Below are 14163 nucleotides of genomic sequence, written 5' to 3' on the forward strand. Positions count from 1 at the left end.
ACAGGACAATACACGGATTCTCCACCTTGCAAACTAAGGGTGTTGGCTGGGGATGATTTAGTATGTGCCTTAGGTTTTGACACCCTGGTCTCATTGGAGAGTGATGAGGGAAGAACCTGACCGGTGTCAGACACGCAGACCCTCCCAGCTTCCAATAACCAAGGGGCCAGGAATCCCTTACCCAGTGAGGTCACTGTCTCTTAGTTCTCCTGCATGACGTCACTGTAGAGGGCTCTCTGAGCGGGGTCCAGCAGAGCCCCCTGCCCCTGGGTGAAATACACAGCCACCTCCTCGGCGGTCACCAGCATCTGAAACAACAAGAGCCCCCCCTCAGCACCTGCTGCCCCAGCCACTATCCTGCTAGTCAAGGGGGAGGAAGGACAGAGAAGGAGAATCCTTCCCGCACCCGGTTCAGAGCAGCCAGGAGGCTTCAGGGGGTGGGAGAAGGTGAGAGCTCCTTGTCCCCCACAGCACATGGAGGTGGTCAGGGTCTTCTCATTTCCCACATGCCTGCCAGCCACAGGCTGATACAGGAAGCAGAGCTCTGAGCTGGGTACAGGGACAGAAATCCCAACAGCTTCCCTTAGTATTTCACAGCAGCTTCTGACCAGTGGGGTCAGGCTCCAGCACTGGGAGTCTGGTCAGTTTTCCCAGCCCTGCCCAGGGGGGTGTTTCCAGGTTCAGAAATAGGGGAATGTTTCCCCTCCCCCAAACCCGCCAATGGGCCTGTTCAGAAAATTAGGCCCAGGTTGATCATGTTCCAGCAGCTTTATCAAACCCCGTCCCACCATGTGTGTTTAACCCCTTTGGAATACTCCTCCTGCACCACCAAAAGCTCCCTAAAAATCCCCTACATGAGCTGGCTCCATCCCTTCCCTGTCCCCTGGAAGACGGGCCGATCTGGAGTGAAACATGGACGGGATTCCTCAGCCTGTCAGGGCAAGAGGGGCAAGGGGGGAGGTTACAGAAGGGGCTGGAATCCATGTCACTCCCTGATTCCCCCAGGCTCTCTCCCTGCAAACAGACACTCTGATTCTATGACTCTGCGGGAATGTTCTTAATGTTTTCTCTGAATACTGTGCGTGCCTCAGTTTCCCCATGTGTTACAAGGAATAGCTCAGTGGTTTGAGCATTGGCCTGCTAAACCCAGGGTTGTGAGTTCAATCCTTGAGGGGTCCATTTAGGGAACTGGGGTAAAAATCTGTCTGGGGATTGGTCCTGCTTTGAGCAGGGGGTTGGACTAGATGACATCCTGAGATCCCTTCCAACCCTGATATTCTATGACAAGTATCAAGCTGGAGGGATACAGGTGTGTGATCATTGCGGAGACCTCTAGAGGGCAGGTGTTACTGCAGAGTGGCTGCCTGGGCATAGAGAATGGCCAAAATTCTGTATCCGGGCAAGTGGTGGGTGGAGCCCTTCCTCTGCAAGGAGCCAGGGGAAGGTGCTGGAGAACTGCAAGAGAGGGGGAGTGTTTTCCTGGGAAAGAGAGAAAGCACGGAGGAGGGCCAGCTGGGTGTCACTGAGGATGGGGGGCTGGAAGCAGGTCAGTCTCCTGGTTTGGGACTCAGCGGAGAGAGCTCGGGATTCCTCTCTAGATGGACTTTAGTGAATGCTCCTGATTTCTGTGCTAACAAGCTCTGTTCTATGCTGTGTTCCCAGTGACCAATAAACCCGTCTGTTTTCCAAGCTGGCTGAGAGTCACAGCTGACTGCGGAGGTGGGGTGCACACTTTGAGGAGCGGGTCAGGCTTATCCTTAGGCTGCCCCCGGGATTCAGTCTGGGGATGGAGAGGCTGGGGCTACATGCTCAGCAGATGGAGGGGATGTCGGGGGTGCTCAGGGACTGGGGTCCTGCCCCTACAGTGTGGGGGAACTTGCCTCCCCCAGCCCTATGTTCACCAACCACCAGCTGTACCCCGTTCTTATCCCTGGCTCTGAGTCCCAGGCAGGGGGACTGAAACAATCTGGGGGACACTGAACCCCATTGAATCAAACTGTAAACCCTGGATAGGATGGAAACCCCTTCAAGCCAGGGGGTGCGGCAGGGCCCCACAATCCTAGCTGCAACACCTGTGCTGCCCCCTGGCCCTGATTGTGCCTCTGGGCCCTGCTCCTTCCCTGGCCCCCAGCTGGAGCCCCCCCACCCTGCATTCAGTTTGGCGCCTGCCTACATGCTGCCCCTTCCTATTTGCCCCTCTCAGATCTCACTGAGCTGCAGCCTCCGTGTGGATGGTCGGGGCATGGAAACAAAGCAACAGGATGGGGGTGGGGGGGAATGGGTGGTAACGTGATCCTGCCCCCACCCCGCACACACCGGGAGCTGGCGGCAGCTTTCCCGGGCCCAGGGCGGGACTCGCAGCCAGCTCCGCTGGGAGCAGCCTGGGGCCACACCTCCCCCTGCAGCCCGGGTGTGATGGGGGGGTGGGTCACTCTTACCTTCCCTCCGAGCGGGGCCCCCCTGGGGCAGGGGTCGGGCTGGGAAGGGGCCAGGCCAGGCTGGGGCTCTGCCCTGGGAGAGGCTCCTGGGGAGCAGCGGGAAGGGCCCTGCTGGAGATTCCCCTCTCCCGGCTGCAGCCAGGGCTCCGGGCTCCCAGCACCAGCTGCCGGGGCTCGGGGATCTCGCCAGGAGCCTGGGAGACAGAGTCACCACAGCAGCTGTGAGTCACTTCCTGCTGCCGGGACTGACCCCAGGGATCATTCCCCCCCAGCCTTTTAAAAAAATAAATAAATACATTAAATTAATGCAAATATCCCATCTTGTAGAACTGGAAGGGGCCAAAGTCATTAAGTCCAGCCCCCTGCCTTCACTAGCAGGACCAAGTAATGATTTTGCCCAGATCCTTAAGTGGCCCCCTCAAGGGCTGAACTCACAACTCTAGGTTTAGGAGGCCAATACTCAAACCACTGAGCTATCCCTCCCCCCTTGCTGCCCGTTGCCCGTTGCCCTTCCCCTTCCATGAGGCCCCGCCCCTGCCCTGTCTCTTCTTCACCTCCTCCTCCAAGCGGTTTTAATAATATATATACACGCAGTAAAGTCCGTCCCCCCCCTGCACTGGGCTGCACCACCACTCCATCCCTGCTCTGCCTCTTCCAGGGGTGGCAGGTTTGTAGAAATTTTGGTGGTGACCAAAACCTGCCCCCCCCCAAACTCCGCCCCCACCTGCCCTCCCCCTCCCTCTCTCCCACGAGCCATGGATACCCCACCCTCTTTCCCTCCTCTCCCCCCCGCCAGGCTGCTCTTGCTCTCACAGCCTCCCCTCCCCATGTCCCCCCTTTCCGCCACAGTGACCGCCCCCCCACTCAGAGTTTCCCTCTATTGCAGCCCTGTTTGCATCTGGCCCCTAAGTCTTCCCTGATTCTCCTGCATTGCCCCATCCCCCCTTCAGCCATTCCCTGCCTCCTGCATCTGCCCCGGACCCATCTCTCATCCTCCTCAATCCCACCTTATCTACACCCCCTTGCCCTCTTCAGCCCTCTTTCAGCTCCCCTCCTCTTCCTCTGTCCCACCCAGGAGTGGCTGTCCCAGCCCCCAGCGCACCATGGGTTGGCTTCCCCCTACTCTGCACACAGTGGGTGCTGGCAGGTGTCATATAGGAAACATCTCTGTAGCAATGTGCTACCTGTACCAGTTGCTGAGGAATCTTTAGTGCATCTGGCATGTAAATATCTTGTGACTCCGGCTGCAACAGTGTCATAAGATTGCCTCTTCTCACTTGCAGCATTACCTCCTGCAAATGGAAACAAACTTGTTTGTCTAAGCCAGGGATGGGCAAACTTTTTGGCCCGAGGGCCACATCAGGGTTGTGAAACTGTATGGAGGGCCAGGTAGGGAAGGCTTTGCCTCCCCAAACAGCGTGGCCCCCACCCCCTATCTACCCCCTCTCACTTCCCAACCCCAACTGCCCCCCTCAGAACATCCTACACTTCCAACCCCACTGCTCCTTGTCCCCTCACTGCCCTGACTCCTACCCACACCCCTGCCCCCTGACAGGCCCCCCGGGACTCCCATGACTATCCAACTGCTCCCTGTCCCCTGACTGCCCTGACCCATATCCACACCCCTGCTCCTAACGCCCCCCCCCGACCCCACCCCCTATCCACCCGCCTTGCTCCACCTCTGCTGACTCCCCAATCCAACTGCCTCCTGCTCCCTGTCCCCTGACTGCCCCCTGGGACCTCCTGCCCCTTATCCAACTCCTCCCTGGCTCACCACCCCATTACCATGGCGCTCAGAGCGGCAGGAGCTCACAGTCCCGCCAGAGCCAGCCACGTCGCTCAACACTGCCTGGCAGGAGCGTTGGTCCAGTGCGCTGGCAGCGTGGCGAGCTGAGGCTGCGGGGCAGGGGGAACAGCCGGGGAGGGGCCGGAGGCTGGCCTCCCCAGCCAGGAGCTCAGGGGCTGGGCAGGACGGTTCCGCAGGCCGGATGTGGCCCAGGGATTGTAGTTTGCCCACCTCTGGTCTAAGAAATTGGCTGAACAAGAAGTAGCACTGAGTGGACTTCTAGGCTCTAAAATTGTACATTGTTTTATTTTGAATGCAGGTATTTTTTACATAATTCTACATTTGTAAGTTACACTTTCCGGATAAGGAGATTGTACTACAGTACTTGTATGAGGTGAATTGAAAAATAATATTTCTTTTGGGGGGGGTTACAGTGCAAATACTTGTAATAAAAAATAAAGTGAGCATTATACACTAAGTATTCTGTGTTGTAATTGAAATCAATATATTTGAAAATGTAGACAACACCCAAAAATATTTAGAGAAATGCTATTCTATCATTGTTTAACAGTGCAAATAATCACATGATTCATCAGGATTAATTTTTTTAAATCACTTGAAATCCCTAATTCCAACTGATTTCTTTGATAAAAGTATATGGTAAAAAAGAGAAAGGCAGCAATTTTTCATTAATAGTAGCTGTGACACTTTTGTATTTTTCTGTCAGATTTTGGAAGCAAGTCATTTTTAAGTGAGCCAAGTAGGCAAGACAGATCAGACTCCTGAGAGGGGTGAAGTGGTGGGGAAAGGCTGAGAGCCACTGGCATATAGGACCAATAGAAAGAGCATACTGGAGAACAGACAATCAGGGGGGAACTTCAGTGGTTTTCTGGACTATAACTGGGGGACAAGAACAGCACCTGATACTTCAGGCAGTGGCGTAGCCAGGTGGAGGGAACAGGGGGAGGGGGGGGGAAAGGCGTCATCCGCTGTGACGCTTTTACTCACCCGGCAGCGGGCCCTTCACTCGCTCCGGGTGTCTTCGGTGGCATTGAAGGTCCCGCTGCCAAAGTGCCACGGAAAGCCTGGAGTGCTGCTGGGTGAGTAAAATAAAAGCGCCGCAGTGGGTGGTGCCTTTTTTTTTTTTCCGCTCCCCCGGGTGAGTACAAAGGCGCCAAGAAATTGTGCTCCCCTCCTAGCTACGCTACTGGTCGGGACAGAAGACGGGGTAAGGGGCCCAAAGCTGGATGTGGAAGCTGATGAAGTCATCCCTGTCGTACTGGAATTGCCCCCCCAACTCCCGGGCGTGTCCCAGTCCATGGTCTGCACCCCGTGCAACCTGGGGGTGGGGGCAGGGACAGAACTAGGTCAGCAGCCAGAAGTGCTCAAAGATCACAAGTCTGCCACTCCCTGCCCCCCCCAATCAGCATACAGAGATTACCACATTTGAGTGCTTTTATTTGTCCTCTGGATTTGCACCTTCCCAGGGACACTGGGAAGAAAGGTCCTGTCACCTAGAGCCTGAGGGTGTGTGGCCACCGCCAGAGCATGTGTCTGACTTGCAGCATCCCTGCAGCACAGCCAGGGCCTGGGCAGGAGGCCTGGGACATGTGAGGGACAGACTGTGAACTGCCCTGGCATCCCACAGACGCTGTTTGTGCTTCCCCCGTGCCCACAGAGTGGGGTGAAGTGTTTTCCTTTCGCCTTTCCCATTGTTTCCTGGTTGTTTTTAATTACTTGCTGTTTAATAAATTGCATTTGTTCTGGGGTATAGACAATGGCCAGGGAAAAGGTCAGGGAAGTGTCCAGAGCGGAGAAAGTACCCGGAGTGGGGACGCTCTAGCCCGTGTCCTGAGTGGTCACAACCAGGTTGGGGGACGAGTCCCTCAGGAAGCCTGGGCCCAGCCTTGTCGGGGTTATAAGGACTTTGCCACACAGGAGAGTGGAAGGGGAGCCCTCAAGGTGAAGCAGACTCTGGGTGAAGGAAGAGCGAGCAAGGACTCAGATCCTTCCGCTATTCGATTCCACCTGGGGGGTGTTTAAGTCAAGAAAAAGCAAGAGAGAGACCTGTGGCACCTTTAAGATTAACAGATTTATTGGAGCATAAGCTTTCGTGGGTGAATGCCCACTTCGTCGGATGCATGTAATAGAAATTTCCAGGGGCAGGTATAAATATGCTGGCAAGAATCAGTCAGGAGATAATAAGGTTAGTTCAATCAGGGAGGGGTGAGGTGCTCTGCTAGCAGTTGAGGTGTGAACACCAAGGGAGGAGAAACTGTTTCTGTAGTTGAATAGCCATTCACAGTCTTTGTTTAATCCTGATCTGATGGTGTTAAATTTGCAGCCAACTACAGAAGAAGCAGGGCTAGATGCTCATGATGGGCCCTTCTGACCATAGAGCCTGTGAGTGGAACAGGAGCCGGACACAGAGATGCTGCAGCGCGGTGGGTTGATCGCTAGGACCCAGGAGCAGCTGGGAGGCGGCTCTGGGGGGAGCGATCGCTGGGCTCAGTCCCGGCAGCAGGAAGTGACTCGCAGCCGCTGCGGGGACTCTGGCTCCAGGCTCCTGGCGAGATCCCCGAGCCCCGGCGGCTGGTGCTGGGAGTCCGGAGCCCGGGCTGCAGCCGGGAGAGGGGAATCTCCAGCAGGGTCCTTCCCGCTGCTCCCCAGGAGCCTCTCCCAGGGCAGAGCCCCCAGCCCGGCCAGGCCCCTTCCCGGCCCGGCCCCTGCCCCAGGGGGGCCCCGCTCGGAGGGAAGGTGAGAGAGACCCGCCCCCCATCACCTCTGGGCTGCAGGGGGAGGGTTTGGCCCCAGGCTGCTCCCAGCGGAGCTGGCTGCGATTCCTGCCCTGGGCCCGGGAAAGCTGCCGCCAGTTCCCGGTGTGTGCGGGGCGGAGCAGGATCACGATCACGTTACCACCCATCCGCCATTGTCCCCATCTGCTGCTTTGTTTCCCTGCCCCTGGCCGCGCTGCTGCGGACGGAGGCTGCAGTTCAGGGAGATCTGAGGGGGGCAGAAGGTGGGGCGGGGCCAAAATGAATGCAGCGTGGGGGTCCCCAACTCAGGGCTTGCGAAGGAGCGGGTCTCAGGGGCACAATCAGGGCAGCACAGGCGCTGGATCTAGGCTGGTGGGGCCCTGCCACACCCCCTGGCTTGAAGGGTTTCCATCCTATCCAGGGTTTACAGTTTGGTTCAATGGCTCTCAGTGCCCCCCACTGTACAGATTGTTTCAGCCCCCCTGCCTGGGACTAGGAGCCAGGGATAAGAATGGAGTACAGCCAGTGGGGGGTGAATCTAGCACTGGGGGAGACGAGTTCCAGCCCCTGAGCACCCCCAATGTCCCCCCACCTGTGGAGCACATGGCCCCAGCCTCCCCAGCTCCAGGGCCCAGGGAGGGCACACGGCCCCAGCCTGAGCCCCGGGGGCAGCCTAAGGAGAAGCCTGACCCGCTCCTCACAGGGGCCGTGCACCCCACCTCCGCAGTCAGCTGTGACTCTCAGCCAGCTTGGAAAACAGACGGGTTTATTGGTTCCTGGGAACACAGCATAGAACAGAGCTTGTTAGCACAGAAATCAGGAGCTTTCAGCAAAGTCCATCGGGGGGGAATCCATAGTCCCAAGTCCTGGACTCTCCCCGCTGAGTCCCAAACCAGGAGACTGACCCGCTTCCAGCCCCCCATCCCCAGTGATGCCCCGCTGCCCCTGCTCCATCCTTTCCCTCTTTCCCAGGAAAAGATGTCATCTGGCCTCCCCCTCTCTCTTTGTTCTCCAACACCTTGGGCTGGCTCCTTGCAGAGGATGGGCTCCGGCCATCACTTGTCAGGATACGGAATTTTGACCATTCTCTATGCCAGGGGTGGGCAAACTTTTTGGCCTGAGGGCCACATCGGGGATCAAACTTGTATGGACGGTCAGGTAGGGAAAGTTGTGCTACCCCAAACAGTCTGGCCCTGCCGCCTATCCAACCACTTCCCGCCCCGCCCTCAGAATCCCCGACCCATCCAACCCCCCGCTCCTTGTCCCCTGACTACACCCTCCAGAGACCCCCTGCCCCTAACGACCCCCCAAGACCCCACTCCCTATCTAAGCCCCCCTGCTACTTGTCCCCGACCGCCCTCTCCAGAGACCCCCCCCCGCCCCTAACTATCCACGAAGATGCCACCTATCCAACCCCCCTGCTCCCTGTCCCCTGACTTCCCCGACCCCTATCCACACCCCCTGCTCCCTGACAGAGCCCCAGGATTCCCACGCCCCATCAAACCCCCCTATTCCCCATCCCCTGATCACCAACCCAGAACCTCCACCCCATACAACCACCCTCTGATTCCTCCTGACTGCCCCCTGGGACTCCCTGCCCCTTACCCAACCTCCTGGCTCTGGCCCGGCCCCCTTACTATGCTGCTCAGAGCAGCTTCCGGGGCCAGACTGACTGCCGTGCAGCCCCTCCCCCCAGAGCGCTGTCGGTTTGGCTGCAGAGGGAAAGCAGGGGAGTGGCCGGGGGAAGCCTCCCCCGCGAGCTCAGGGGTCAGATAGGACTGGCCCAGGGGCCATAGTTTGCCCACCCCACCTCTATACCCAGGCAGCCACTCTGCAGTCACACCTGCCCTCTAGAGGTCTCCGCAATGATCACACACCTGTATCCCACCAGTTCAATACTTGAGTAACACGTGGGGAAACTGAGGCACACACAGTATTCAGAGAAAATATTAAGAACATTCCTGCTTCATCACACCCCTCTGAGACCAGCCTAGGGGCACTTTCTCCAGTGGCTGGAACCACTCTAACCATACCAGCCCCTGAGCCTGAGCCTCCAGGTGATGGAGAGACCTGGGGAAAGGGCTGGAGCCGGGCAGGGAAACTCTGCACAAAGGGCCCCTTTCAGGGACCAGCTGGTGAGTTTGGCCTACAAGGGGAGGGGCTCCCTGTGTCTGTGAGTCCCAGAGCTGCTGCCCTCAGTGACACAGCCGGGTTCAACCCCCGTTACCAGTGTCAGTGGCTGAGCTGCCTAATGAGAGCAAAGGCCCACGACAATGGGGAAGTCGCCCCAGGGCGAGGGAAGAAGATAAAAGGGGAGAGCCGAGAGACTTGAAGGGCAGCAGGAGCAAGAAGTGGGGGGGAAGGTTCCCAGCTCCCAGCACTGCCCAGATCCATTCCCTGCACCCCCGGGGCAGTCAGCTCTCCTGGGAACAAGGGGAGGAGCTGAGAGAGGAAAAGCCAGTTGCTCACTCTGCTGAGCACCGCAGGACTGAGGGAGACGGGGGAGAGCTAGAGGGGTTACAATACACTGTGGGGCAGTGCCCTAAAGTGACTCCTTTGATTCTGCTCTTTTTCCAGTGTTTGGCTCAGAGATGCTGTTCTGGGGAGGTTTAGCAGGGACTTGCTGGGGTTAGTTCTAATGGGGGAGGAGGGGCCTGGCCCAGTACCACAGCTAGGGGAGGATCAGGGGGAACGGCTGCTCCCACTGAGCACATTCTCCCAAAGTGGCACCATAGGCACAGGTTCCGTGGGTGCTTCGGGTCTGGAGCATCCACGGGGAAAAATTGGTGGGTGCTGAGCACCCACCGGCAGCTCCCCGGTCCCCGCCCCGCCACCCGTCCCACCTCACCTCCACCTCCACTCCACCTCCTTCCCTGAGCACGCCGCCACATTCTGCTTCTCCCCCTGGCTCCCCAGCGCTTGCACCGCAAAATAGCTGATTTGTGCGGGAAGCCAGGGAGGGAGGAGGGGGAACACGGCACGCTGGGAAAGAGGCGGGGCCAGGGTGGGTATTTGGGGAGGGGTCCAATAGGGGCAGGGAGGGGGAAGAGTCGGGATGGGGCAGGGGGCTGGGATTTGGGGAGGGGTCCAATAGGGGCGTGAAGGGGTGGGGCTGGGTGGGGGGCGCAAGCTCCCACCGGCGCCAAGGAAACTTGGCACGTGTGGCCGAGCGACAAAATAATGCAGGGGGGGGGAAAGCACCGACAAAAGAACGCCGACGAAAGAGCACATTCCGATACGGGTACCTCCAAATAATTTTGGAGTGGTCTCATTTTCTTCTGGACAAGCTTCCATTACATAATCAAATGTGGTAGAAACGTCGTCTGTACACCTGTAACACTTACCACTACAGCATTAGTTGGTCTTCTAACATGTGAATCCCTGGCAAGAGGCCCACATTTTTTTAAACATTTTGTCTTCGCTCTTTTGTTGGTGCTTTTTTTATCAGTTGACATGTACACTCACTCACTCACCCAGGCACCCACACAAGCATGTGTACTGATAAGAATTGTTTCCTGTGGTGTAAACAAATGCTGGACCCTTTGGATGATTTCAAATAGTTCAGTCTGTTTCATTACTTCTTAGTGTGCGGATTGTTTCAGCTTCTCCTCTAGTTTTGAATAAAGTGGCGCCTTTTCAACAAATCATTTAACACTTTGCTTATGACATTCAACGGGCATCAAATTTATAGAGCTGTGAAATTGACCTGGCTGCCGTGTGGAGAGTTTGTTTTTAAAATGTGATTTATTTATAAACCGTATATTGTTCATATTTATTTTATTTGTTTCTGATAAGGGATGGATAAGCGCACTAAGAAGAAGAAACTATCCGGGTGGGACAGAAAGAAGATGAAGGAAGATGCAAATCAAGTAAAAGAATCGTCAAAATATGTGAGGTTGGAGGCCTACTTTTCCTTCGACACGCCCACAACGTCTTTTGCACCAGAGGTGGAACATTCTGAACACTTGCTACCTACCTTCAGCCAAGGAGCTGGAGACGGGGCCCCGGCTGATGTGACTTCACCAGAGATAAAACTTTCTGAAGACTTGCTAGTACCTACCTTCAACCTAGGAGCTGATTACAGCATCCGGGCTGCAGCAGCTGCACAGGTAGTGGAAGTGGAGTCCTCAGAAGACCTAATTACTTCAGCAGACTATCCTGCAGAGGACAAGAATGACATTGTAAGACTCCATGCTATCATTGACACACATAGGGAATACCCAACAGATCCACACTTGTTTTGTGACACACCTGTAACACCTGATCTAGTACGTGCTCTGCTTGAGTTAGGCCCTTGTCAGCCAGGACTTAAAGATAATTTTGACAGTTTTCCAAAAGATGAAGCTGGACGTCATTTCAGTGCAACTTGGTACAAACAAAAACAAGTGAAAAGTGTTCATACAATCGACCGGCACTGGCTGGTGTACTCACCAAGAGCAAACACTATGATTTGTTTTGCTTGTTGGCTTTTTGCAAATCGGTCGAATGCTTGGAGTGATCCAAAAACTGGTTGCAAGAATTTTGCTCAAGGTACGCACAAAATTGAAAAACATGAAAAAAGTGAAAGTCACAAAAAAGCAGAGAAAGAACTTTTCCTTACCAAATTCCATTTGTTCAACGATAGAACAGTCTTGGCTGGTCTAACGGCGGAAAGGAAAGAGATAAAAAACAATAGGATGATTTTAGGACGTATTATAGACGCAGTTCTCTTTTTGGGAATTCAGGGATTGGCATTCCGCAGTGATCATGAGTTTCAAGGTTTAGGTTCCCCAAATACAAATGAAGGCAATTTTTTGGAACTTATTAAACTGTTGGCTAAAAATGATACATTACTGAAACAACATTTATTACTGAGTGATCAAAATGCAACTTATCTCAGTCCTGACATACAAAATGATCTGATACAGTCCTTATCAGCCGAGCTTCTATCAAAGATAGTAGCTGAAATCAAAGTAGCTAAGTACTTTGCCGTAATTGTTGACTCTACTATTGATATCAGCAGAACTGATCAATTTTCTTTATCCTTACGCTATGTAACAGTAAACGGTGATGCAGTGGAACGATTTATACAATTCAGCGAATTACCTGGAGCAAGTGCTGAAGATGTTTTCAACATTCTTCTTTCAGCAATCAAGAACTTGGGGCTGTCAATTACTATGTGTTACGGTCAGTCTTACGATGGAGCAAGCACCATGTCGGGTGAAATAGCAAGTCTTCAAAGTAGGATACGGGAAATTGCTCCAAATGCACTCTTTATGCACTGCTGTGCACATAATTTTAATTTAATTCTGATTGATGCATTAAGCTCCAATATTCAAACTCGGTTGTTTTTTGGAACTCTAGAAAGTCTGTATACTTTTTTTTCTGGCAGTTTACCTCGTCTTTCAATACTAAAGGAAGAACAATGCAATATTGTTGAATCTTTCGCATTAACTCTGAAGAAACGTTGTGATACCAGATGGGCGTCTAGAAAGTCAGCAGTAGAGGCAGTCTTGCAAAATTTACCAGCACTAGTAATTGCCCTGCAAAGAATTGTGGATGGTGAGATAAAAAACTGCACTCCTAAACAGCTCGCTGAGGCAAAGGGTATTCTGACAACACTCGATACTTATGAATTCTTAGTTCTTCTTATATTCTGGAGTAAAGTGCTAAAGAAGGCTTTCCATCTATCCACCTATTTACAGAAAAGTAGTCTAGATCTGGTAACAGCTTCTCATTTGATTCAGATTTTTGAAAACGATATGAAAAACATTCGAAGTGAATTTGAATCTGAATTCAAACAGATTGAGAAGGAAGCAACCGAGTTGGCTCGAAAATGTGATATTACTACGGAATATAAGCAGCACAGAATACGTAAGAGAAAAAGATTCCATGAGGAAATTGCAGAGGATGAAGAAGGAATATTTGATGCCCGGGAGAAATTCATAGTTGAATCCTACTTAGTGTCCTTAGATTCTGTTATAAATAGCACAAGTAAAAGATTCGAGCATTTTAAAAATGTGGCTGCCAATTTTAGTGGTTTAGATCCAAAGCGTTTTGACAACGCGGATAATGTGAAAAAATTAGAATTTTTGGCAGACATGTACTCAGATGTGATCGACAGTCAAACCAAAATTGTGGAAGAGTTTCTTTCATTTAAAGACATTTACAAAGAGATAATGAGCACTAGCGATAGGGTAAAGTCAAGTGTCGACGAGAAACCCACCATCAACAGTGTACTGAAATTCATGATCGCCAATGATATGTGTTGCATTTATCCTAACCTTTCGAGATTGTACCACATTTTTCTGACCTTGCCAATAAGTAGTGCAGTTGCGGAACAATCCTTTAGCCGACTCAAACTTATAAAGTCCTACTTGCGCTCTACAATGGGTGAAGATAGATTGTCTGGGTTAGCTTTGCTCTCCATTGAAAGACAGTTAGCTACTGAAGTAGATTATAATAAAGTAATAGATAACTTTGCTAGAATGAAGCTTAGACAAAAGAGGCTGTTGTAGTTGCTTCATAGATGATCATATTGTTTTGATCTTATCTTTGAAATATAAAATAAGTAAATAACACGTGTTTTTATATTTTGATTTTATATACAATATAAATGTCCTACTGTAAAACTGTTTTTATATTGTAAATGCAAAATAACACATGTACTTGTAAAACAATATAATTCTTGTGGGTTTTTTTAAGTACAAAATAAATATGTATAACGAATTTAAAAGTATTTTAAATGGTGCTGAGCTCTGAGCAGACGCTGAGCAAATAGACCGAAAAGCTTATGATTCAGTGTCCCGATCCTGAAAGGTCTCAGCGTCCCAATGATGCCAAATGGACTGAAATGGGTAAAGTTACAGTCACAATTTACTGAGAAAGGGGAGAGCACAAAAATGCCCCCCCAGCTGTCTGACTGAATGTCTCTAAATAGCCAGCTGCACATGGTACGTCCGTCAGCCAGGGCAGAGAAATTACAGGTACTCTATGTACCATTTCAGTCTTTTTCCTTTTCCGTAACCCTGTACCAAAGCACTGAATCTGCTCTACTCTGCAATGCGGAGTGAAGACCCAGGTACCTGAGAGAGCAGCAGGGGAAAGGTGTTTGAACTTCCGGAGGCCAATCAGAGTGTCCACACTGGCACCGTGGCACTCCAACGAGAGCGCAACAAATGTTATTCCTCTCGGGGAGGTGGAG

At 52.7% G+C, this 14163-nt stretch overlaps 1 protein-coding gene across 1 annotated transcript; it reads left to right on the plus strand.

The window, feature by feature from the left end:
- The first annotated feature begins 8424 nt into the window (after nt 1-8424).
- Nucleotides 8425-13688, plus strand: LOC128847501 (zinc finger MYM-type protein 1-like). Its single transcript, XM_054046968.1, has 2 exons — nt 8425-9115; nt 10776-13688. The coding sequence occupies exon 2, from the start codon at nt 10778-10780 to the stop codon at nt 13475-13477; it is 2700 nt and encodes an 899-aa protein (XP_053902943.1). The 5' UTR covers nt 8425-9115; nt 10776-10777; the 3' UTR covers nt 13478-13688.
- Nucleotides 13689-14163: the final 475 nt, after the last annotated feature.

The sequence above is a fragment of the Malaclemys terrapin genome, chromosome 13 (genome assembly GCF_027887155.1).
Source record: "Malaclemys terrapin pileata isolate rMalTer1 chromosome 13, rMalTer1.hap1, whole genome shotgun sequence".
Taxonomy (NCBI): domain Eukaryota; kingdom Metazoa; phylum Chordata; order Testudines; family Emydidae; genus Malaclemys; species Malaclemys terrapin.